Source organism: Myzus persicae, unplaced genomic scaffold (genome assembly GCF_001856785.1).
Source record: "Myzus persicae strain clone G006 unplaced genomic scaffold, MPER_G0061.0, whole genome shotgun sequence".
Classification (NCBI taxonomy): domain Eukaryota; kingdom Metazoa; phylum Arthropoda; class Insecta; order Hemiptera; family Aphididae; genus Myzus; species Myzus persicae.
Genome location: NW_019104444.1, coordinates 582,419 through 606,362, shown reverse-complemented (window position 1 = coordinate 606,362; position 23,944 = coordinate 582,419). Strand labels below are relative to the sequence as shown.

Here is a 23,944-nt window from a genome sequence, read left to right as displayed (position 1 = left end):
ACTTAAAGTCAATGAACAATAAATAATGTGTATTTTGAATCCTGGCAGAACCTATATCACAGATTATATTAAAAATTAAACTAATATAATTTAATTTAGTTTAATGTAATCTGTGCCTATTTCTTCAAATATGTCCCTATTACTATTGTCCTAACATAGATTAGTATGTAGTACTTATTACGACAAGACCTGAAGAAAGGATTAGATTACATTTTTAGAATTGAATAGTTTCGTGAGGTTGCTGAAGTAGCATATCAAATTTATGGGGATTTAATTTTAATAAATCAAAAGGCTCATATTTACATATTCACCTATACGTTCTGCAATAAACAGTAATAATTAAAATACATAAATTGTACTAATGGCAGATGTATTCACACATTATAAATACTTACATAATAATTTATATTACTATTATTGTAAGTTATTTATTTTTCTATTAACAATACGATAGCACGGATTTACATAATCCGGATGATAGGTTGAGTTAGTTTTTGCCAAAAACATCGCATAATATATAAATAGTTTATTAGGGTTTATGATTGAGAGAGAGTGTGACGCGCGACGAGCAGTGTTCTGATAATCCGTTGGCGGGAGGAAACGAATGACCTGAACGGACATTACATATTGCGATGTAAAAATAGAGAACAATTTAAAATAAATCAATTATTATATTACTGTATTAATGAAATTATATCATAAAAATTAAAAATTATTATATTGGCGAATATTGCACGAGCGCACATTATTAATCGCGTATTAATCACGTATTCTCGTGCGCGCGCGCGCACTCACACAAACGCAAGCGCCAATCGTACTGTCGTAGTGCTCGCGTATCATATTATTATTATTATTATTCGAGCGCGGAACGGAAAACATCGTACTCCACAGACACAGACGGAATATAGTTGATAGTAATAAAATATATAATTATATCATCTTGCCCTATATTGTGCTATAATATTGTCCTAATGAGTAATATTTAATAACAGATAAGTAAACAACAAATCGTTTCGTAATATCGACCGCAACACGAATCGACGGCGCGAGGCAAATCATATTGTTATTATTACGAATCGATTTCCAGTGTAAACGTCGCGTAGGTGTTGCCGCCGTCGCGAACACTCGTCGTCACCGATGACGCGTTCGTTCATCGTCGCTGCACAACCGCTGTCGCACGTCTTCAGCGTCCGTCGTCGCGACAACCAGTGAGTAGTGACCGCCGAACCGCACCACAGATCACTTCTGTCCATTGCTGCGTCGTCGTCGTCACCTCAGCTCGCCATCGCCCGGACAGGCCGTCGTCGGCGCCAATCATACGCGTTAGACGGTCGTACGAAGGCAATCGCAAGAAATCCGGCGCCGGCCTAGCATGACGCTGGACTACGGTACGGCCAGCCGAGCAGCGCAACTCGTCGAACGTCTGACCAGCACTGGCGAAAACGACGTCGATTGCAAGTTGTTCGACGAAATCGAAAACATCTGCAAGTAAGTGTCCAAATCTTAAGTCGAAAAAGCTCAAAAACATAACTCGTATACTCGTTGTACAATAATAATATTGTCAACCACTATTATTACTACCGACCACCACCACTACTACTAGCACCACCACCATCCATAACGACATAATATTACTCTTGTAACTCCAACGAACAATCTTCGGTTAAACGCTGGGAACCTTTAACGTTGTTTCGTAGTATTACTCTATAAAAACGTACATGTCACTATGCCGCACCGTCAATCCAATCCTGACCGTCACCCTGTTTAGCTGCTACTGTAAATAGTCATAATCGTTCAATAACCGATATTATATTATATTAATATATTACCTGATATACCTATTAAAACAATTATGGATAAGAACAACGGTGAATCAGACTCTGTGGCCCGAGGCAATCTTAGACAGCCGACCAGGGTGTTTAAGAAGAGCTCACCAAACGGTAAAATCACTGTTTACTTGGGCAAAAGAGATTTTGTTGACCACATCACCAATGTTGATCCTATCGACGGCGTAGTGTTGGTCGATCCCGATTACGTCAAAGGAAGAAAGGTATTTGGCCATGTCTTAGCTGCCTTCCGATATGGTCGCGAAGACTTGGATGTGCTGGGCTTGACTTTTCGAAAAGATCTCTATATAGCATCCGAACAAATATATCCTGTTGGCAATATACGTACTCCGACTAGATTACAAGAACGTTTGATCAAGAAACTTGGCCCAAATGCCATACCATTTTATTTTGAGTTACCACCTCATTGCCCAGCATCTGTTACGCTGCAACCAGCTGCGGGCGATACAGGAAAACCATGTGGAGTAGACTATGAGTTCAAAGCGTTTGTTGGTGATACAGCCGAAGACAAACCTCACAAGAGAAATTCAATAAGGCTGGCTATTAGAAAAATTATGTATGCACCTAAAAAAGAGGAAGTGCAACCATCTGTTGAAGTGTATAAAGAATTTGTTATGAGCCCGAACAAGTTATACTTAGAAGCATCCTTGGACAAAGAGCTTTACTACCATGGGGAAAGTATATCAGTCAATGTCCACATAGCCAACAATTCTAACCGAACTGTAAAAAAGGTAAAAGTGTTTGTAAGACAATTTGCCGATATATGTCTATTTTCAACTGCCCAGTATAAATGTACTGTTGCTGAGCTAGAGAGTGAAGATGGTTGCCCTGTTGGTCCTGGTTTCACTTTGTCTAAAGTATATACAGTAAAACCTACTTTGCATAACAACAAGGATAAACGTGGCTTAGCTTTGGATGGGCAGTTAAAGCATGAAGATACAAATCTTGCTTCTTCAACAATAGTGAGCAATCCTTCACAAAAGGAAAACCTAGGAATTATTGTTCAATACAAAGTGAAGGTAAAACTATGCCTGGGTGCTTTAGCAGGAGAATTGACGGCTGAACTTCCATTTATTTTGATGCACCCCAAGCCTGAAGAGGAAGTGCTTCCAATATCCAATAATCTTGCTATCTGTGGTACAGCGGTTGATGACAATGGTGTACGCGTAGATAATTTGATTGAATTAGATGAAGATGGCCCTGCACCGTCTCACGATGAAGATATCATTTTTGAAGATTTTGCTCGTTTACGACTTAAAGCCGGTAATGATTAATTGTAATAACCATGTAAATCTGGATGAATTTATGAATTATTTCATTATTCAGTCTAGAGTATAGGTAAATAATACATGTACATCTACTGGTTGTTTTTGTCAAATAGAATCACAGTGAGTCTATATAAACTGTATAGACATCAGTGGAAATCATGAAAATTCCTAAAACTGATAGAAATTGATTTCTATGATAATTGTTGAAAGATGCAATGCAATTATAAAAAAACTTTAAATTTTTTGTTCGGAACTTTATGCGCAATACTGTTAACATTGATCTAATTATTTAGAGCCCAGGGGTAGGGCTAAGATTTATCATTTAATTCAATTTTTAAATTTGTTATTATCAAGTATTCAATACTCTATTAGACTTTTAATATTATTTTTGTAGCTTAATTAAATATTACCAAATTATATAAAAATTCACTACTAATTTAATATTATATAATATCTGTAGTTTTTATTGAAACCAAATAAAAATATTTAGATAATAACTATTACGTAGGCATTTAATTTATTTATAAATGGAAATTTAGGAAATTTATTGTTTTTAGTAATCTAAAGTTTATTGAGTAGGTACCATATAAAAAACTGTTTGATGACTATTAGGTTTAAAATAAAATAATTTTTAAAAACATTGATTGGACATTTGTACAATATAATTTGATTTTTTATTATAAATACTTTTTTTTACGATTAAACGTGCGCATTCAAAGTTTATTTAATATGTTTACACAAATAGTTTTAACATTCCTCCAATTGTTAAACATCGAATCAATCATATTTTAATTTATTTTCTAGTGTATTTTTTTATGTTATATCTTTTTTCTTTGAAAGATCTTAACTATAAATATAAATTATTATCTAAAATGCTAAAATGTTTATTAAAATTATCCACGCTTAAAAATTGAGTAAGTTCCTACCTAAAATATGTTTTATAGGTAGTTTAATAATACCTATTGATACTCAAATGCAGCGCACCAGCATTTTTTTTTTGTGCCAAAATGAATACATTTTTGTGTTTAATAACAATAATAATTTTTTTTATTTTTGTGAATTATTTTTGTTTGTTTAGTTATAATGGCCAGTACATATTTGTAAACGATATAATATATACTATTTATTCCACGGCATTAGGCTACCTGCGTGTAGTATTCTTTAGGTTACCAAATATCTAAGCAATTTATATTTTTTCAATTATGTTTTGACAATCGAAGAATTAGGTATAAGATTTTAAATATGTTAAGTTGAACCATTGTTAAATAATTTATGCAATTAAATAATGTGTAATAAATAATAGGCAAATTATCTGTGTGTATTGTGATTTATGTATTGGAAGTAATCTTAAGATAAACTTAGTTAGTTGAACATAACCAGTAATACTCTATGATCTTAAATTTTATTGACAGGGTTTTTTTTTATTTATTTTTTTTTTTACTTGTCATTACTAACGATTGGATTTGTCAACATTTTGGTACTGTTTATTATAAATTATAATCAAATGCAATGTCTAATTGATGTATGGATCTTAAACTGATAGTGACTATTGTATTGTTGATGATTGTTATTATTTTGTTTGTGTAAATGTGTTTGTCTGATAATCTTATTTATTAATTAAAAAATAAGTATGGTTATACTATATATTATATATATATATGCTAAACATCAATTTAAAAAGCACAAAATTACAATTTTAGACTTATTCAAATTACATCAGTATTTATAAATTATATTCTATTCTGTTCTGTTCTCTATTAAATTTCAATAAACTTACCTTAACCAAATATATTTTCTAAATATGGTTTTCATACAACTTTATTTAAAAATAAGTATTAAAATAAGATGCATGATTAACCTTTTTGTTAATTTAATTTTTCATGTTGGTTGTAAATAAAATTAAAGTTCACTTTTATAGGTTTATACAATTTTTGTTTTGTTTTGTAACAGTCTAGTCCTTTAAAATGGTTAATATTAATTATTAGAATAATGATACCTTGTTTATGGTATTAAGTCCAAATCTTAACTTTAAAATTATTGTATCAAAATAATATGTAGATAGATGTATTTATACATAGTGCCCTAGTTTGTAACACTTTTTTGAGCATAATTAAATTGTTTTTTCTAGTGAATAAATCTGAAGAATCAGAATATAATTTAAAACATACCAAATCATATTATGTACAATATAATAATTAAATTAAAATTGTTTTTTTTTTTTTTGTAAACGAGTTATTGAATAATTACCTAGCTAATTTTACACAATATACCTACATTAAACATTTTGTCAAGTTTTTAAATAAATACTTTACTGTTCAATTGATTTTTCAAATTAATTTCAAGTATTATATGTGGCTTAGGTTAAAATTAACTTGCAAAACAGGGTGAAGCAAGAAAAGATAATTTTTTTTTGACGGTGGGGCTTTAACCAAACCTTAACTAAAATTTATTTAATTCTATTAATCATCATCTATATCATCATATACTTACATCAAGTAATTTTTATTTAATAGATAAGTGGGAAAATATTTTTTTTTCAAATGTTTGTATGCACAATAATTGAATCTGATTTAAAACTAAGGTATTGAGGTATACCTAGCCTATATGATAAAAATTATAAATAATAATTCTCAGATATTTGCTCTTATGCACATGCTTAAAAATAATTCAAATACATATCAAATAAAAATTATTAAAAGCAATATCTGTTGACATTATTTTGTTGGGTGGATACACCTTTAATAATGTATGTAAATCCTAATTTTTATGTTGATTACTTTTAACGTTAAAAATAATTATTTTAATGTATGAAATGATTTGTATGTGACTGTAACGTTCCATTTGTATGAAACTTATTAACTTTTGGAGTAGAATGTAAAATAATATTGTAAAAACATAATAAATAATAATAACCAATGATTATTAGGTTACCCATTACTTTTGGTTGGCATAACTAAACTATTAACTTGTATTAATTTATTATATAAACAGTTATATACATATTTAGTATTTACCATCTTTAATTATATTGTAAAACATATTTATTTGTTTACTTAAGTGATGTTTTTAGCTTTAAAGCGTGGCTTTTTAGAACAATTAGGTATCTACAGCTTATAATAATATTACCTTATACCATTTCCATTTATAATTCAAATTTTTGTGATCAATACTATACTATGGTTAATAAAAATATAAATCTATAATAAAAAACTTCTCATTGATATATTTTTTTATCTTTCCTATAATGTAAATAATTCATAACATTTTATGATATATTTTATTACTATGTACCTATAAATTTATTCAATATTTAATAGGTACTCAATACTCATGAGGTGTATACTATAATTATTATTATATGTCATAATTTGTAATACCTATAATAGTGTGTAAAAGTAAAATGATTGGTACACAATAATCGTTATAGATACAGCTTTAGAAACAGTTAAGTATAAAATAAAGATCTGCTATCGATTTCAATATTGGGAACTGCGTTGGTGTAACTATATCGTATAATATTGAAACACGACAATTAACGCGTTTGAATAATGATTTTGAGCAGAGCTCGGTTATTTAAATTAAATTTCATATTGACCGAAAATGTTTGGAATTTTGGTGTCTATTGGATATTTTAAGTATCTGTGTGTAATCGTCAATTAATTTTCAATCTACTGATGTACAAGACATAGAATTTCACATTCATTACGACACTACCCGAGAAAACAGTGCAATGATAGTGAGACAATTAATTATTGCTTACTAGTTACTCTCACCGTTCAGCAGAATCTACAATTGTAAATGTTAACTCGCATAAACGTACTAAAGTTATTTATAAAAATAAAAATGTGCTGTCTGTATTGTAGAAGTTTCTGAGGCATAAGCGAGAAAATGTAATATTCATATAATATAATTATATAATATTGTCCATAGCCCGTTATTGCACAATGTTAATCTAACCGAAAAAATGTAAACGTATTATAAGTATGGAATATGCATGGGTGGACATATTACATAGACGTATTTCACATTGGATTAATTTTGACAAAATGTGTTTAATCCTATTTTCTGCCCGACAGTGGGTATGATTGTTGTACGATAGAGGATAAAATAACAACAAATTCTTTCACTACCCGAATCTTAATTGATACGCGTTGGGATGTAAGCTCGTTCATCGAAAACGGAAATCCTATGCGATTATTATTTTATTTCTAATCAAACAAATTCGGTTTAAATGTTTAATCAATACATAACATTAATCATTATGATTTATGGGCAATGAGTATTATGACGTAAAGGCACGAAATACGATATCGTATTATATATGTAGGTGAGTTGTGAGTACCGCATATTGTCAGTGAAAATATGAAATGTACCAAATAGGTTATTACTTATTATTTGAACACATTATTAAGATATTATATTACTGTGCGGTCGTAAGTAGGTACTTGATTTTCTATACGATGCTGTGATGTACTGATGTATATAGTACATACATATGGTTATTATTAATATTTTGTCGAAGTGGTGGGGCACCAACGTCGTATGATAGGTATAGAATGTACAGCGCATATTTGACTTTGTGTTATTATTATTATATTCTGTGGTCGGTACGTTTTAATTAAGTCCGGAACGCAATAGGCAGGAAGTACCTACTAACACAATTATTAACTGTTGCCAAAAACTGTGCGTCTGTATATTAATCGAGTTTCAGATATCCTTTGATAAACAACAGTTGTTTCAGTGTACATTTAAATTGCCAAAATGTTTTGTCCATCGTTTTAATTATCTATATTGGCTATTACTTAAATTCTCTGGAGAGAGCTCCCTGCCCAAAAACCAATATTTGTATGCAAATGCCTAATACCTAATATTTAGTATATAATATTTTATTTGTTTCAATGTTATATCATTGTTATCTCCCAAGACCCAAGTACTCGCTCAAGTAGAAAGGTTACAATTTCTTTTTTTATTTATTTATACAATGTAGGTAACCCTTCTCTCCACTAATGTTTTCGTCACGTAGTATAATATAATTATTTTGTACCTGAATACACAAAAAAAAAATTCAACTTAAAGTTTATTGTGTTCTTAATATCGCAATCCGTGGCCAAAACACGTCAGTTTTCGTTGACACTATTAAGGTAGGTAATTCGAACAGACGGCCCCGTTCAAATATCGAATTCCGACGACAGACTATAAAATATTATATTAAAGTATCGTCTGGGGAGTATAATTATAATAGGTACACGGAACGAAGTTCCCCGTTAAACAGTGTAGGGAAATGCATCTTCGTGTAACACGAACAAATATTGAAACCGATAATAACATAAGATAGATAATAAGGTATAGTTTGTAGACGGTCAACTTTATTTGGTTCCTGGTTGTTATATACATAACATTTATCTGGGATGCTATATGAACTAATGTTGTAATAATTGTAGCTGCAGAAAAATGGCCCATTAGCATCCTATCGAAAGTAAGGAAGTAAGTACATAATATAATATAATACATAGACATAATATAGAAATAATGACAATAATCGAAGGAGTGAACCGGATTTGTGTACCTACATTGGCGCCTGCCGTATATTTTCCTCCGATGAAATTAATAAGATAATATAGTAGTTAGGTATTTAGATTAATACCTATTTAAAAAAATGTATCATTTTTGAAAATATTTTTGTACATCTTATTGTGATGTCATAAAATACATTTTTGTAAGTAAATCACATATTTTTTACGTTTTTTACGGTCATCATTTTTAGTAAGTTTCCTACTTTTTGGAACGACTTGCGGTGTCTCTTTAATTTCATAATTCGAAGCAAAATATTTTCCTGAGTACTTTGAAGTATAAAAATGTTTTAAGTTTTGTGTGTGCGGAGTTGTAATACGATATTAAACGACGATACTTGTATTCTGCAGTGTTAGCGGGTAACTGTGTGTGCCACACAACTCCTACTACCTATATACATTATACACTTTAAATAATCGTTCAAAATTAGATATTTCATCGGAATTTTTAGAAAAATAGTGTGCTTTTGGATATTAAATTTAAAGAAGAAATCATTCAAAGTAAGAAACTAAATACAATTTCTAATATGATCAAAATGGTAAAAACTCTTTCAAAAATTTTGTTTTGCAATAACTTCACATAATGTAATAATAAATTAGTTTATTATGTCAAAATATCTTCTTAAACATTAATACTTTTTGTGATAATATGAGCGATTATACTGTTCAAATCATTCCATATAATATAATATAATGTACACTTAGGGCGTACTGCTACTATATACGCATATTAATGTACCTACAGCTGACGTATTCGCGTAAATAGATACTGCACACTATTCAATTGTTTGTGTGTACATGTATTATATACAGAATGATTCACCAATACGCATGTCTACCCCCATAAATCTCCCTTTAAACAATGGAATTTATTCAAATAATGATTTTCAGAATTTTTATGTAGGTAGGTAGGTACACATATTTACTTAAGGAACATAATATTTTCAAATAGGTACATACATTTTTTTATACCATTTAAGGTGTATCCTTCTAAGGTGATACTTTCTTCTTTTCAAATGAGAACCACCTTTTTTCGGGTCAATTGTCAACCGGATGACTTTCTTGACGATATTGATGTGTCTAAATCGAATTTCGAGTGAGTAGTTCGATATGCCATGGACCAGCTGTCAAACTGCAACAGTAACTAATAGTAAAAGTGGTAAATGTTTTTTATAATCATTTTATTTTGTTACGCTTGATTCAATCGAGAGGATATAATATATTATATTTGCAGCGCGTCCGTCGCGCATTTCCTTATTACATTCGATATGTCGCGCGTACTTATACATATATATATAAAATATGTAACCAGTTATATTATAAATGTATAAGTAGGTACGTGTATTTTACTTCAGTCATAAACTCATGGTCGATTGGGCACTATAAACTGCATAGCAGCTATTATTATAGCTACTAATTACTGAGCTGTTAATGTATAATACAGGTACCTATGTATAACTAAACCACATACGACATACGTCATATGGACATATACATTGATGTTTATTTAAGATCTGCTCACAATTTGAAATATCAAGTGCCAAATGCACTGATGAAATCTCATCGATAATATATGATCTACCTACACCCAAGTATTACCATAGATAGTAAAACTATACAGGTCAGCTCAATGTTCTCTTAAACTTAATTTGTTTAAAATACTAACTCAAGAACTTGTTTAAAATATTAAGCACGTGATATATTTTAAATATAGAGCTTGAAACTAATATTTTATTCATTGTTGAAGTAATGAAGTTTATATTTAACATTTTTTTTTGTATCAATAGATTTTAAGTGGAACGTGATGGACTGTACGTATATACGTTGAGTAGTGCGCGTACTTACGTATAGCTATATTCGTTATTCATACAGTCGTACTTATAGGAATATCTGCAGAAAGGTATATTACCGTATTTTTAGAAAATTCGAACTAGGTACTATATTTACATAAAATATAATCCATTAGTTCTCTCATCAATTATATTTAATTGTTATATAATATATAAATTATACGTCATTATTAAAAACCAAAGGTTACTTCCGGCATCACTGGTACAAAAATATGTACTATATTGTACTTGTATTACATATAATGTAAAGGTTTAAAATTGTGTACAATATGGCATAATATGACATTGTCATTCGTTGCGATGTACAGTTAGATAGGTAGGTACTCACAATAGTATCGCTCAAGTCTGTATTTGATCTTTTCGCTCTATTAAATAACTTCTTAAATAAGTACGAACGTATTGTGGCCTTGTGGGCAAATAACAAATTCGTTTTTATTTTTGTTAATGGGAATTTTATGAAATTTTTTTATTTTCAATTAATATTAATTACTATCAATACCTTGAACTTATCATCATTTAATTACAGCTGTAGGTTAATATCTGAATACAATATTGATATTGAAATAATTGAATAATTGAATATTTGAAACAAAATATAGGTATATATATACCTACATACATCAAACGATTGTTACGTTATAAGTTCTAAATCTATAAAAGGACAATACTATTAATATAAAGTGTAATGACGTTAAGCTTGATAGTTGATTGTATAAAGTATAAGCCAATTAAGTGCAGGGACGATATAACTATATAAGTATATACTTATGATAGGGGACAGGTATTATAGGTTTATAGCGCGATTGTTGGAGGGATTACAAACATTTTAAGCTTGAGTTTGAGTTTTACCCATTACACGGAAAATCATACAAGTATTTTTGTAGATAGAATTCTGGTGCTTATAGTTAAAGTATATAATGAATGTAGGCTGCGGAATCATCAAATGGCGCCGTAATTTTATGGATTCTTATATTTGCCCGAGGCCCGAATTTCCGAGAGTCGTTCTGGTTGCCAACCAATCCATTTGAAGCTATTTTGAGTGGGTCTGCAGAATTTTTGCGTCTTACATAAATTTTATGATTTTATTACTTCTATATATAGTATATACTGTTTTTTACGTAATTTATTATTACTAAATAATACAAATATACAATACTGTTTCGGTATAATATTATAATTTATTTAAGGAAATTATATTCAATTTACATTTTTTTTGTGTGTTTTATAACATAGTTAAGTAATATATTTTATAGTTCGTTAAAACTGTTAAGTGTTAACATTTAGGTAGTTTAAAAATGAAAAAAAAATTATGGAGGTTATTGGTACCATAAATAGATGAGTTTATCATATTAAAGTACAATATTTTTTTAAATTCATAAGAAATTTGTACGGCGATAGCCGATAGGTAAATAATATGTTGTTTATATTTAAATTTATTATGGGGATATAGGAATTTGTTTGTTTAATTCTTTATTTACATATGGGAATTTTTTAGAAAATCCTCAATCTACATCGACAGAGTTCATGCATTACTATTTCATCAACTCAAAGAAAAACATTCTCAGATTCGTTTGAGTGCGCTCCGAATTTGTAATCGTCTTTTTAAGTATGTATTTGACGTCTTTTTTAACGTAGTACACCTACTAAATCTACTTTTATCGTTTTTGTATAATGTATTGTTGTTTATTTGTACTAGAGTCAATTTATAGATTAGTAAATGGACGACAATACAATTTTATTTTAATAATGTCATTTGTTTTAGGAAATTTGAGCATTTTAGAAAATTAATAATCATCGAAATCTCGGTTCTTCTAAAACTCACAGTTAACACGGACGCGGGACGAACGTTGCCCCCTCCTAAAAAATTCGCTGCGGATTTGGAAGTTTACTCCATTAGATGCATCAAGGAATGGAACGACGAGTTTGGGAAGGACTTTAAAGACGAATTTAACTTTGTGTTTAAGTATTTGAGCAAGTACAAAAAAGTAGGTTATTATGATATCGTAAAATGTACTAAATATATTAATAATGTATATTCTATACACCCTATATATTCGTCGAACCCTTCACCTAGGATACAATACATTAGTCAATTATCATTATTATGTTCTTTAACTATAGTATGCGTGGCATAACATTTCAGATTGATTTCGAATCGATGACAGTGCAGTCCGTTACCAATGCGAGACTACTGGAGGATAGGGAACAGCGACAACGGCGTTTGAATGATGAGAAATTGAAAAAAATTGAGTCCGAAATAAATGGTACACTATATTTATTATTTTGTACCTGTAAATTAATCTCAATTAAATGCCTTAACTTTTAACATTTACATTTTTTATATACATAAAGATAATATATGTGTTTGAATAAATTCACTTTGGCACAGAACTCGAACCGGAAATAACGATTGCGTCTAAAACCCTGGAGAGTGGCCTGGAATTGCTAATTCCCACTCCTGAAGAGTTTTTTATACCAGAAGCGGAGGAAGACATTCTCCCTACGTCGAACCCATCGGAACCGTCGCTGACGGATTCCGGACGAAAAATTGTCTCCGAGATCGAGTCGGGTGACGAAAACGAAAGGTGCAGAGAAACTGGCATAATCGACCCTGCCGCGCACACCGTGACAGTCACACTACGACCAGGTGATTATTAAATTTGTTTAATTACAAATTTTCAACTGACGTAAATTACTGGAATTGTGAATTTTTTAAAAATTTTTTTGGCTGTTTTAGATTTTCGGAAGAGGGTGAAGAAATCCGAAGACAACTTGGCTATAATCGAAAGCGTAAACGAACAAGTGAAGCTCATCTCCGACAAGTATTTGCCAAAAATCAAAAAATGGTTGCAAGACATAGCAAAAATTTCGAGTAATATATTTGTATATATTTCCGTGTTTATACATGGTGATGGGGACTGGGTCGTTTAAACTTCTCATTAATTAACTAAATGTATGAGTACGTGCATACTAATACTTAATTATTAACCAAACACAGCGAGTACACAACTCTATATAAGTACTCGTTGTTAACTGAAAGAATAATCTATTTATTTATTTAATTATATTTATCTCAATTATACTGCGGGCCTCACCATGAAGAGACTCATGTTCATTAAAATAAAAAGTAAACAGAAATATACCAAAAAATATAATAAAATAATCATATACAATGATAGCAATACACGAGTAATAATGTAATAAAAAACAAATTATAATAATAAACAATTTACGGTGAATAATATTAAATATAGAAATCATTGTGAATACAAAAATGTGTTATTGCATGTCAGTGTCGAACTTATATAGAGTCATCTATAGCTGCATAATATTTTATTAAGTAGTGTGTACGTCCGTTGTCTAGTTTTAATATTGTGTTTCTTTCTTATAAATAAATAGACGGAGAACTCTTGAAACGAACGATCGAACTCAAGCGGCGTTTAACCGACCTGGCGGTCCGAGAAAACAAAATTACGTACTACGAAGACGATAATGATTGTTCCAGTGACTCGGACATGGAAGAAGTCCTCCCTCAATCGTCTGCCGACCATCTATTGGCTCAATGTTTAGCTAAACCCGATAATAATGTACATAAACGAGTAATAATATCTTCGGTGGAATCAGATAAGATGTAAAAAAAAATATTTATATTATATATGTATCTACGTTATTTTTAGATTCGAAACGATGGCAGTGACCGCGCCGACTCAGCAAAAGTTTCGGGGAGAGATGACAATCGCAATAGTGTCGTAGCTGTGCCGAAGTTACCGTTCGACATTGATCTATATCACTGGGAAGACGAACAACTTTCAGCTCCTCGTATTTTACCGTAAATATTATGCTGATTTTTTTTTTCGTTATTTTAGAATTAATTAAAAAACATTCGATCCTTTTTGATGGTTAAGACAATTTTATAGTGTACCATAAACTAAAAAAATTACAGAACTGCACGTTCAGTATTAATATAATACAGTCTTCGGAATGGAAAAAGATAGTGTCTGTTTATTGATGTAAATAAAATCAGTATGTGTCGTTCGTAGGATGTAAGGAAAAACTATCAAGGGAATACTTCGAGATTACAAGAATATATTAGTTAGGTTGGACAAGGAATTGCGACAAACAATAGAGTATATACAGTTCTACTCTAGAGTGGGACTGCAATAAAAAAAGGAAACAAGAAAAATCGAGAATGTTATGACGAAAATAATAAATTTAATTGCCCAGAAAAAAATATAGAAAATACGTAGACTGAAGTTTTGTGATTCATCTCTCAAAAATGGGGTAAGTTTATAGGTAACGATTGAACATTTAAAACAAGGTTCTACGTATGTAGATTATTCTGTAACCAAAATTCCTAAAAATGTATAAGCACATTTTAAAAAGTTATTTTATGTTAAAATTTGTAAGATATTACGTATTAAATAACCAAGAATAATGATTTAAATTATTTTGTTGTAATTTAAAAATATTATTCGTGGGTACTTGAAACATTATGAGTAGATTATTATATTTTATACACATAATAATGATGAATACTTTTTAGTTTCTATTCTAAAAACTCGGTCTATTGGTTTTTAAACGAAAATAGTAGATCCTGTATTCCCTTACTTACTGTATTACTGTCGAACTTCGTTTTTTTCCCGAACAAAAAACGCTTACGTGACGGACAGTGTGATTACGGAAGTTCGAGCGCCAGTTAGAAATCCGTTAAAAAATTAATCCAACCAATTTTTTAAATTTGTATATACTTTACAAACCATGCTCCAAAACCAGCCAATTTTAACATGTAATAGTTCAACCGTGTTGTAAAAAATTGATGGTATGCAATATTGCGTTAACATCATTCAATAATATATTTACCAGTTATTTATAAAACAATAAACTATAATATTATTTGAATGTATTTGTATATTTATTATATGTTTAATGTATACTTGTGAACCATAAGTTATGGTTAAATATGTTTAAAATGTATGGGTGTTTTAAAGCTTTTTTTATCGTTAAAAACACACACGTGCGCACTTGTGTCGTTTTCGCAGCAAGGCCATCGATTCAACACTGTGTATTTTTATCGTCTATAGTTTTTCGTCGAACCGTTCGAATGATTGTATTTTGTAGTTGATTATTGCTGTTTTTATCGATTATATTATTTATTTTAAAATACATACATCACTCAATACCAGTGAACATATTTTACACATTCGTTGTGTATTATGATTTCTAATGAATCTGGCTTCTGACTTTCTGAGTTATATTAATTTTTTTGTAATTGTGGTATAAATTATAATACAATAAATACATAATTGAATTTCAATATTCAAGTACACACATTTCTCACAGGCTATACCCTTATATTACGTTATTATTATATTGCAATGTATAACCCAATTTCTTCTGGGAAAAAATGAAAAAATATAAAATACTTTGCTATTTAGGTATGTCTTGGTTTTAGTGTGACTCTGTTCCGGGAAAATTGGAGTCAATGGTGTACCTAGCTTTGTGAACTCATTCTTCTGAGATGGACATACCCCCGTGGTTCTAACTACTCTGTATTCTGTAAGCTTTACTGAGATCCATGGACAATCTGAAATTTTCATTAAAATCTGTCTAGTAGTTTCTGAGTATATAAGCTACAAATATACATTCATTTTTATGTATATAGATTATTATATATAAGTATATTTTAATTCTGTAACCAGTATGTAGCAACCCTAAATAATATGTATAAATAAAAAAAAAAATTTAATTTGCTTGAATCAAAGCTATAAATACTTCCAGAGTCTCAAAGAATATGTGTGCACAATTTGGTGCCAATTGGATACATATATGTGATTACGCATTGAATTGGCAATTACTAAAAAGCACACAATCAATTTAATGTTTAAAAAAGAAGAAGATAAAATAATATAAAAACAGTTAAAAATACAAACCATTAGGTGTCGAATAGGTATTATTTGTGTAGATAATTTGTTTGCATTAATTACTATTTATTAACTAACATATATGTTTGCAAAACAACACGCATTGTTTTATCACCCTTATATGCAGAATTAGGGGAGTGGAATAGAATGAATAGAGAATTCACTCTAAGCCCTCCTCAAAAACAATTGTCATACCATTGTACTTTATTAATTAAAAAAACTAAGTTTTTGTGAAGTTTTTGTGAACCTAGTGAACTAAGTGGGTTAGCTTATCCAACATTTTAAAATAATTGAACAATTTGCGTGTATAGAAACTATAGTAAAAATATTTGACCATGTTACTCTTACACAAAAATTGTTTTATTATTTTGTATGGTTAACTTAAATCAACCCATAACCCAATTAACATAATAATATGAAAAAACTAAGGATGCGGAGCTGATTTGGCAGTTCTTTAAAAATATAGATGTATTAACTTATAATTTATACATTATATAGGTTAGGTATTTAAAGCAAATTCACCAGTTACCATTTTAAAAAACTGATTTTTATAAATCACCAAATGTCAATTATGATTGTTTATGAAAATAAATATTTTACATATTTTTCAGTACAAATCCAGATGGTCATAGATTTTGGACTTCGAGTTCCATAATGGACACTGACTGTGATGGTATTGTTCTGCCAGGAGGATCTGAAAGTTTACGCACGCGAGTTATCGAATTTACTGGTAAATTCGAAAGAGTTGATAGACAATGTAGAGCCCCATTGCCAAGCGGTAGATTATGCCCAAGAGAAGACCGTTTTAAGGTTAATTAAATACAACTAAATAAATTATTATCTTTTATAAATAAAACTTATAGTCCTATTTATTATATTTTATTATTTTTCTAGTGTCCGTTTCATGGACGAATTGTACTGAGAGATGAACTTGGACGAGTTGTCGATCCGGAAAACAAAATAATTTTGGAAAAAGAGAAAAAACAGAACGTACCTGATTGGCAAGATCCACAACTCCTTAGAGATATAAAGGTAGAATGTGTTTTGTAGTTTTGATGTGCAATTATTTTTTGTGTAGATATTTTATTGTAAACAATTTTCTATCTGTGTAGCTTCAAACAGGAGTTGATCTTACAATGCCTAAAAAAGGAAGTAGAAAGAATCGAAAACAAAGTTCAAATCTGACAAATTTAAAAAAAGAACTGGACACTCCACGGGCCCGGCTGGAAAAAAAAGTGTTCAAAAAGTAAGATTTTTTTGTGAATTCATAATCAGTTATCAAATATAAAAGTCAACAATAGTTCTAAATTTGCGTAAAGTGGTGAACTGTTTAATTTATAATAGTGGAATGTACATATTATGCTTCAGTACATTTATCTTTTAGTAAAGTAACACAAAGAATTATTGTTATTGAAATGTCAATAAAATAATTTGGAAAATGTACTGTTATGGCAGTATTTTTTAAACAGTAAATTATTTATACTATATGTATAATACAATTATGTAAAATTATATTTGTAGATCATCTGTGAAGAAAGTTGCTAAAATTTTAGATGGTATGGATCAGAGGAAATTTCGAGACAAATTTGGAGATCAATTTAATTATGTCCACGATACAGCTTAATGTATTTTATTTCTTCCTGTGTTTTTTTTTCAACCATTAAGTTTTATAATTTATAAGCTATGTAAAAAAAAATTATTGTAATTGAATTATGTGAAAAATGTTTACCTATTGTCTTTGAACTATTTTGTGTATTTTTGTAATAATAGATATAAGTAAAGTTTAATTCATAATGCAATAGGTATTTTCTTATTACTATTAAGAACAAAATAATAAAGTACCTAAATGTTTGTAATAATATATATGTTCACGGTTTTGCTTGAATTAAATAAATGTGTTTTTGATTCTGAGTAAAGCAATAATATATATAGGCCTTAAAATATTTCATATGCTTATCAAATATTTATTATATTTTTGTTATAGAAGTACATTTTAGTATTTGATATTCTTCATGTCATCATTTATAAGTATAATTAATGAAAGTATAGGTATTACAATTGACTGTAGGAGATATTATTTAAGTATGCAGATATTGTTATAGGACAATCAATTGAACATTTCGAGCAGGTAGTTCTTTCGGTGGATCTCGATTGGTTACTTGAACTATAAATAATGTAAAAAGTAATTAATTGCACAGAGGGGTATTTACAATAACTCATACTTTGCTTTACTTAGTTTGTAATCTTTTCATTTAAAAATAGAAATAATATTATTTATTGTTTGATATTTCTTAATTGATTTGGATTATTTATATTAACTTGAGTGACTGAAATTATACATTTTGATTTTAACAAATTTATTTGCTATTATGTATATGTTTTAATGTTTGATGAGTTCTTCAAATTTTAGTTTTCGAAAATCCAAGTGAAGCAATGGACATATTTTTTTTCATTTTTTGTTATGACTTAGTGGTTTTTTATCTTATTTCTTTCTATAGACATGGTTTTGAGCTAAACAAGTTTCTAACCTTCCTATTCTTCAATAGATTAGTAGGTATAGAACATGGATGATGTACATCAAATAGCTGACTTTTTCAGTTTTATCATGACCTAGTTCCCCAAGAGCATAGAAAAACTAAAAGTAAGTGTTAAAGAAATGACAAAATTTAAGTGATAGTCGATGGGATGTTTTTTTGGTAATTGACATTGTTCCTGATTATTTTCAAGAACAGCTGGTACATTATTCAAAATGTTTTTTTTTTTTTACCTTGAAAAACTTAATGCTTAATACAGTTTTTACTAGAAATAACTGTGTAAAGTTTTATTTTTGTATCACTGGTTTTCTGTTTTAAATAAATTGAGTTTGAATAATAAAATAGGAGTAGGTACAAACTTTCTATTTGCATATTAAATTTGTTTTGTTTATATACAGACTTTGATGTTTCTAAACATGTGTATTGACTGTATAATATAGTGTAAGTAGGTATTCTCTACTGTCTACATACAGAGTACCTAGGTACCTATATTATCCTCTTATATCGTAATTCAAATGTAAGAAACTACATCAGTGATCAAAGCACTAAATATTTAATTGAATTGTAGGTATTATCTACGTATTGTATAATACAACGATAAGTAGGTAAATATATAACAGCTTCTGTATAATAATTAATTGTACACGTAATGCGTATGCATCTTCACAATGGTGTGTAGGTACAGACTACAGGTTGGTTTTATTAATTTCTCATTATTGAGATTTCGGATTATTTTAAAATATTGAAGGAACGTTCTAAAAAAAATAAAATATTTATACAATAATAAACCGTTTTACACCTTCCCATTTCCAAGTAAACCCGGCCAACCAGGAGTCAATTCCAGTTAAACCTTTTGTCAGCAAACTGGTGTGAAAAAACTCACCAGGGGTTGTTTGCACCACATCATTGAAAGGGACGAATCTTGGAGGGGGTTGCTTTACCCCCCCCCCCCCCCCCCAAAAAAAAAAAAGATATAACAGTGGCTAGTGCTTATTATTCGATACTACCATTGATTGTAATCATGGCATTTATGATCAATGTATCTATATTGATGCGTTTGTTTTTGGGTCTCGCCAGATCAATGATCTGGATCCATGCTTGATCATTGACATCCGTTGTCACAAATATTATCCTGGTGCTGGATAATGTAGAATAATTTAACACCATCGAATTTCCAGAGAATAGTCTGTTAGTCCATTTTTGTAGACTATAGGTGTACAAAAATAAAAAATAAAACTGGCTAATTATATTTCGTTGGATCGTCAAAGATTCTTAAAATTATTTGTTCTTGGACGATTATTCTTATTAGAGTATTAGACAGTATATAAGATGGTAGGTACTTAATAATTCTTTATAACATTATTTATATAATACCTCTGACATAGGCTATACTCATCTATATATTATGTAGCAACAGTGTATTTACTATAGGTATTATTATCTTGAGAAATAAATTAATAATAATAATAATAATAATAATATTAATAGATAGGTATAAAACTATAATGTATATATTGGAATACATTAGGTATGTTAAATGGTTAATTTTTCATTCAAATGCATTCTACCTTTGGATATTTAGATACCTATACATGAATGCATATTGTAATATTAAAAAGTTTATTTGAATACAATTTCCATATAAATAAGATTATAATTTTCAGTGTCTGTAGTCCGTGTACCGTTTGTAATTTAAAAGTAAAATATATAAAAAAATATTTATCGAAGTATTATGCTAACGTATATACCCACTTGTCGACTCCATTCCTAGAAATATTGTTCGAAATTAATTTGACTGAATCTGAGAACTTGGTTCTCACCTGAATAAATAATCAATATATTGCTGTCAAGTAGAAAAAAAAATAAGTTGGAACAGAAGTAAAATATTGGGTTTTGAGTATTTGTTCTTATGTCGCTTCGCCCAATAATAACCAGTGTTATATAGTTAAATTTTATTAAAAATTTGATAATAATAAATCATCGCATACGAAAAATGATTTTGATTGTATTTCAGTTACATTGGCGGGCACACGGGGTAGGGGGTTTTTGTGTTCACCCCCTTTCCGCTTGGTATTTTTTTCACTTCACTTAAAAATATTCCCACAAACCCCCCATTTTTGTTTTTTAAATTAGAGACAGCAAAATCATAATATCCAATCAACGTAAAATTAGTCGGATTACCCATTCATCGAATAATGTTACATTTTTAAATTAATTTTTTTAGTAGGTAATCCCACTATAAAAACTAAAAATAGTCATAGTATTTATTGAGATTTGTATCTGCTACCTACATCACTGCACGATTGCGTGGATTGTATAATACTTTGAAGTACGAATTAGTATAATATGTCAATATTATGCTATATGTAAATATAATAATTTATATGTGGCTTGGTGTGGTCCGTTGGCTGCTACCATACGCGGAATGCGACTGTGAGTAAGTAACGGCCACAGCTACTAGTTCCCTGATGGGTGACCATCCGGGTTCATAGTAGTTAAAAACCTTGCTACCTACCGTAACAACCCTAACAATCGTAAAAACCACCTACAGTATCAACCTTACCCCTACCACAGTTCATAACTCCTACTACAGCTAATGGCCTTAGTCGCCGGGCTCATAAGTTCAATAAAAAAAAATAATTTATATACTATTATAATATGCTATATATCAGCGGTTCCCAACCTCTTTAGCTGTAAGGACCACCAATTTTGAAAAATAATCTTTGAGGCCCACAAATAGCTCACCTATATACGAATGCATATATATATATATATATATGTATAAACAAACTTTAGTTCTTAGAACTAAAAAGAATTAAAAAATCAATTGCTTATCATGAAATTAAACATATATTATTAACTTAATCACAAGTTAAACAATTCGATGTGATTTTTGACATTTCTTGTCCTTCGTGAGGAGTCAATATCGGGATGAAAACTGGATGGTCTTATAATTAAATCAATTTCAACGTTCAGTTTATTCCTGTATTTAGTGTTAATTATACACTAATTTGACACTACAGAGTGAAAGTAATATTGATAAATATTATTAGGTATATTCTAAAAACATATAATAATATTATTTTAAATATATATATAATATTAAATATTACATATTTATATGGTTCGCGGCCCATGGGTTGGGATTTTGGGAACCGCTGCTATATATCAATATAATATATTATTATATTACTATAATATACGGTTAGATTACTGAGTCTGTAACTTGTAGAATGTATAACCATACCAGCAAGGAGTGTAATTTTTAAATTGAAAATTAAGGAACACTTATCTTATGTGTAATGTGTTAAAACTTGAAATTAAAATAATGTCTAGGGGGGCGGGGAGAGTGAAAAATGTTACATTACACACATACGAATTTTAACATGTTATCTACATAATAATTTCTTAATAAAATCTTGAATTTTTTTGTATATAAAAATATAACTGCAGATACATAAAATGTTCACCAATTGTATATATTTGCATTGTCTATATACCTTAAAATTTAAAACATAGTTTGACTATTTTTAAGTTATTTATAGGCATAAGAAAATTTCGAATTTCATTCATTTTTTTTACTACTAAAAAAATTTCCGGGCGGTCAAGAAACTTGTAAATCCACTATATATTTTTTATAAGCGTTTGAATTTAGAATTTTGACAAAAAAAATTTTAATTTGGGTAAAAGCATTATGAATGCTGTAAAAGTATGATATATTGTTAGTACTTATATTATTATAGGAAGCTTAATAAGGTTATATATGAAGTATAAGCACTAATATTAATGAAAAACAATTTGTAATTTCTTTTATATAATGTACCTAATATACTACTATATTAGTAATAATTTTTGAGCAACGCGAGAAAAATATTTTTTAAGTCTACAGATTGATAAGAATTGAAAAGATCTTTTAACCACAATTAGAATTTATTTTAATTTTAAATTTAAATTTCGAGAATTGAATATCAAAATTACATACGAATAATTTATTATAAAAAGTGTATTTTTAATTATATAGAATATAGATAAGTACCACTGTACCACCTAGTTCCAACTTAAATTGATGCCATTATTGTTTAAGTACTTAAATAAAAACGATCAGCGGGGGAGTAAGGGTAGGAGGGACATTTTCCCACCTGAAATTTTGTGATGGGGAAGATGGAAAAATTCCCCTAATTTTTTACTTTTCAGTCACTGTTATGGATTATCTATATCTAAATCATAGCAAATGTTAACAATTTTAAATGGAGACAGTTTGTTGCCCTAATTTAAAAAATAAATATATTTTATAATAAATAATTCAACTGACAAATTGTAACTATTTAATAATTTATTTTTCTAATAGTAATACGATAGGTTGAATTAGTTATTGCCAAGAATAAATCGTATATATTTTATGATAAATTATTATAATATTAAACTATCTGTTATTAACTTATATTATGTATGTAAATATCGCCTTATGTTCCTACCGTAGCACTGTGTAAATATAAGTTCTCGGTAATGTAAAGTTAATAGCCGAAAATGTTATTTATTTCCTTTTTTTTTCAGGCTCCAACAGACAACAACTAAAGATATTACTATTAAAATAGACTTGTGTACATATAAAAAAATTTAAATCTTAAAAATAAAAGTTTTTACATTTATATACAAGTCAATAATGGTTTTAAGCTTTTTGCAATACTTATTAATTTTGGTTAGAAAAACTAGGATTTTTGTGATGTTTTCTCCATTGAGGGGTTTTGCTAGGTTTCTTGGTATTGATATAGTAGTTCGTATGTTTTTAAATTTTGGACATTCTTGAATGACATTTTGAAAGGTTGAGCTAACTACTACAGTAATACTCACTAGGTATTTATTGCGAATTGGTACAGGATCTTTACTTATGACTAAGGAATGCGTGGATAAAAAAGAATGTGCGATTTTTGCTTTTGTTAAAACGATTTTCTAT

The 23,944-nt window shown here is 29.3% G+C and overlaps 2 protein-coding genes across 3 annotated transcripts; both read left to right on the top strand.

Moving 5' to 3' along the window:
- Nucleotides 1-841: 841 nt before the first annotated feature.
- On the top strand, nucleotides 842-18,337 carry LOC111042196 (UV-stimulated scaffold protein A-like). Of its 2 annotated transcripts, none has more exons than XM_022326725.1 (12): nucleotides 842-1,488; nucleotides 12,031-12,141; nucleotides 12,298-12,520; nucleotides 12,679-12,799; nucleotides 12,925-13,182; nucleotides 13,273-13,407; nucleotides 13,935-14,134; nucleotides 14,213-14,364; nucleotides 17,068-17,266; nucleotides 17,351-17,488; nucleotides 17,569-17,702; nucleotides 17,978-18,337. In XM_022326725.1, the coding sequence occupies exons 1-12, from the start codon at nucleotides 1,373-1,375 to the stop codon at nucleotides 18,078-18,080; spliced, it is 1,890 nt and encodes a 629-aa protein (XP_022182417.1). In that variant the 5' UTR covers nucleotides 842-1,372; the 3' UTR covers nucleotides 18,081-18,337. The 2 variants fall into 2 exon arrangements, with proteins under 2 accessions (XP_022182417.1, XP_022182418.1); XM_022326726.1 differs by having other exon boundaries at nucleotides 843-1,488; nucleotides 13,935-14,122; nucleotides 17,978-18,336.
- Nucleotides 1,488-3,195, top strand: LOC111042198 (arrestin red cell). The gene has a single exon (XM_022326728.1). The coding sequence runs from the start codon at nucleotides 1,853-1,855 to the stop codon at nucleotides 3,119-3,121; it is 1,269 nt and encodes a 422-aa protein (XP_022182420.1). The 5' UTR covers nucleotides 1,488-1,852; the 3' UTR covers nucleotides 3,122-3,195.
- Nucleotides 18,338-23,944: the final 5,607 nt, after the last annotated feature.

Excerpts from the sequence above, each read along its gene's own strand:
- LOC111042198 (XM_022326728.1), top strand. The coding sequence starts at position 1,853 with ATGGATAAGAACAACGGTGAATCAGACTCTGTGGCCCGAGGCAATCTT.
- LOC111042196 (XM_022326725.1), top strand. The coding sequence starts at position 1,373 with ATGACGCTGGACTACGGTACGGCCAGCCGAGCAGCGCAACTCGTCGAA. Across the intron at positions 13,408-13,934 it reads AGACATAGCAAAAATTTCGA|ACGGAGAACTCTTGAAACGA; the intron begins GTAATATATTTG and ends ATAAATAAATAG. Across the intron at positions 17,703-17,977 it reads GAAAAAAAAGTGTTCAAAAA|ATCATCTGTGAAGAAAGTTG; the intron begins GTAAGATTTTTT and ends TTATATTTGTAG.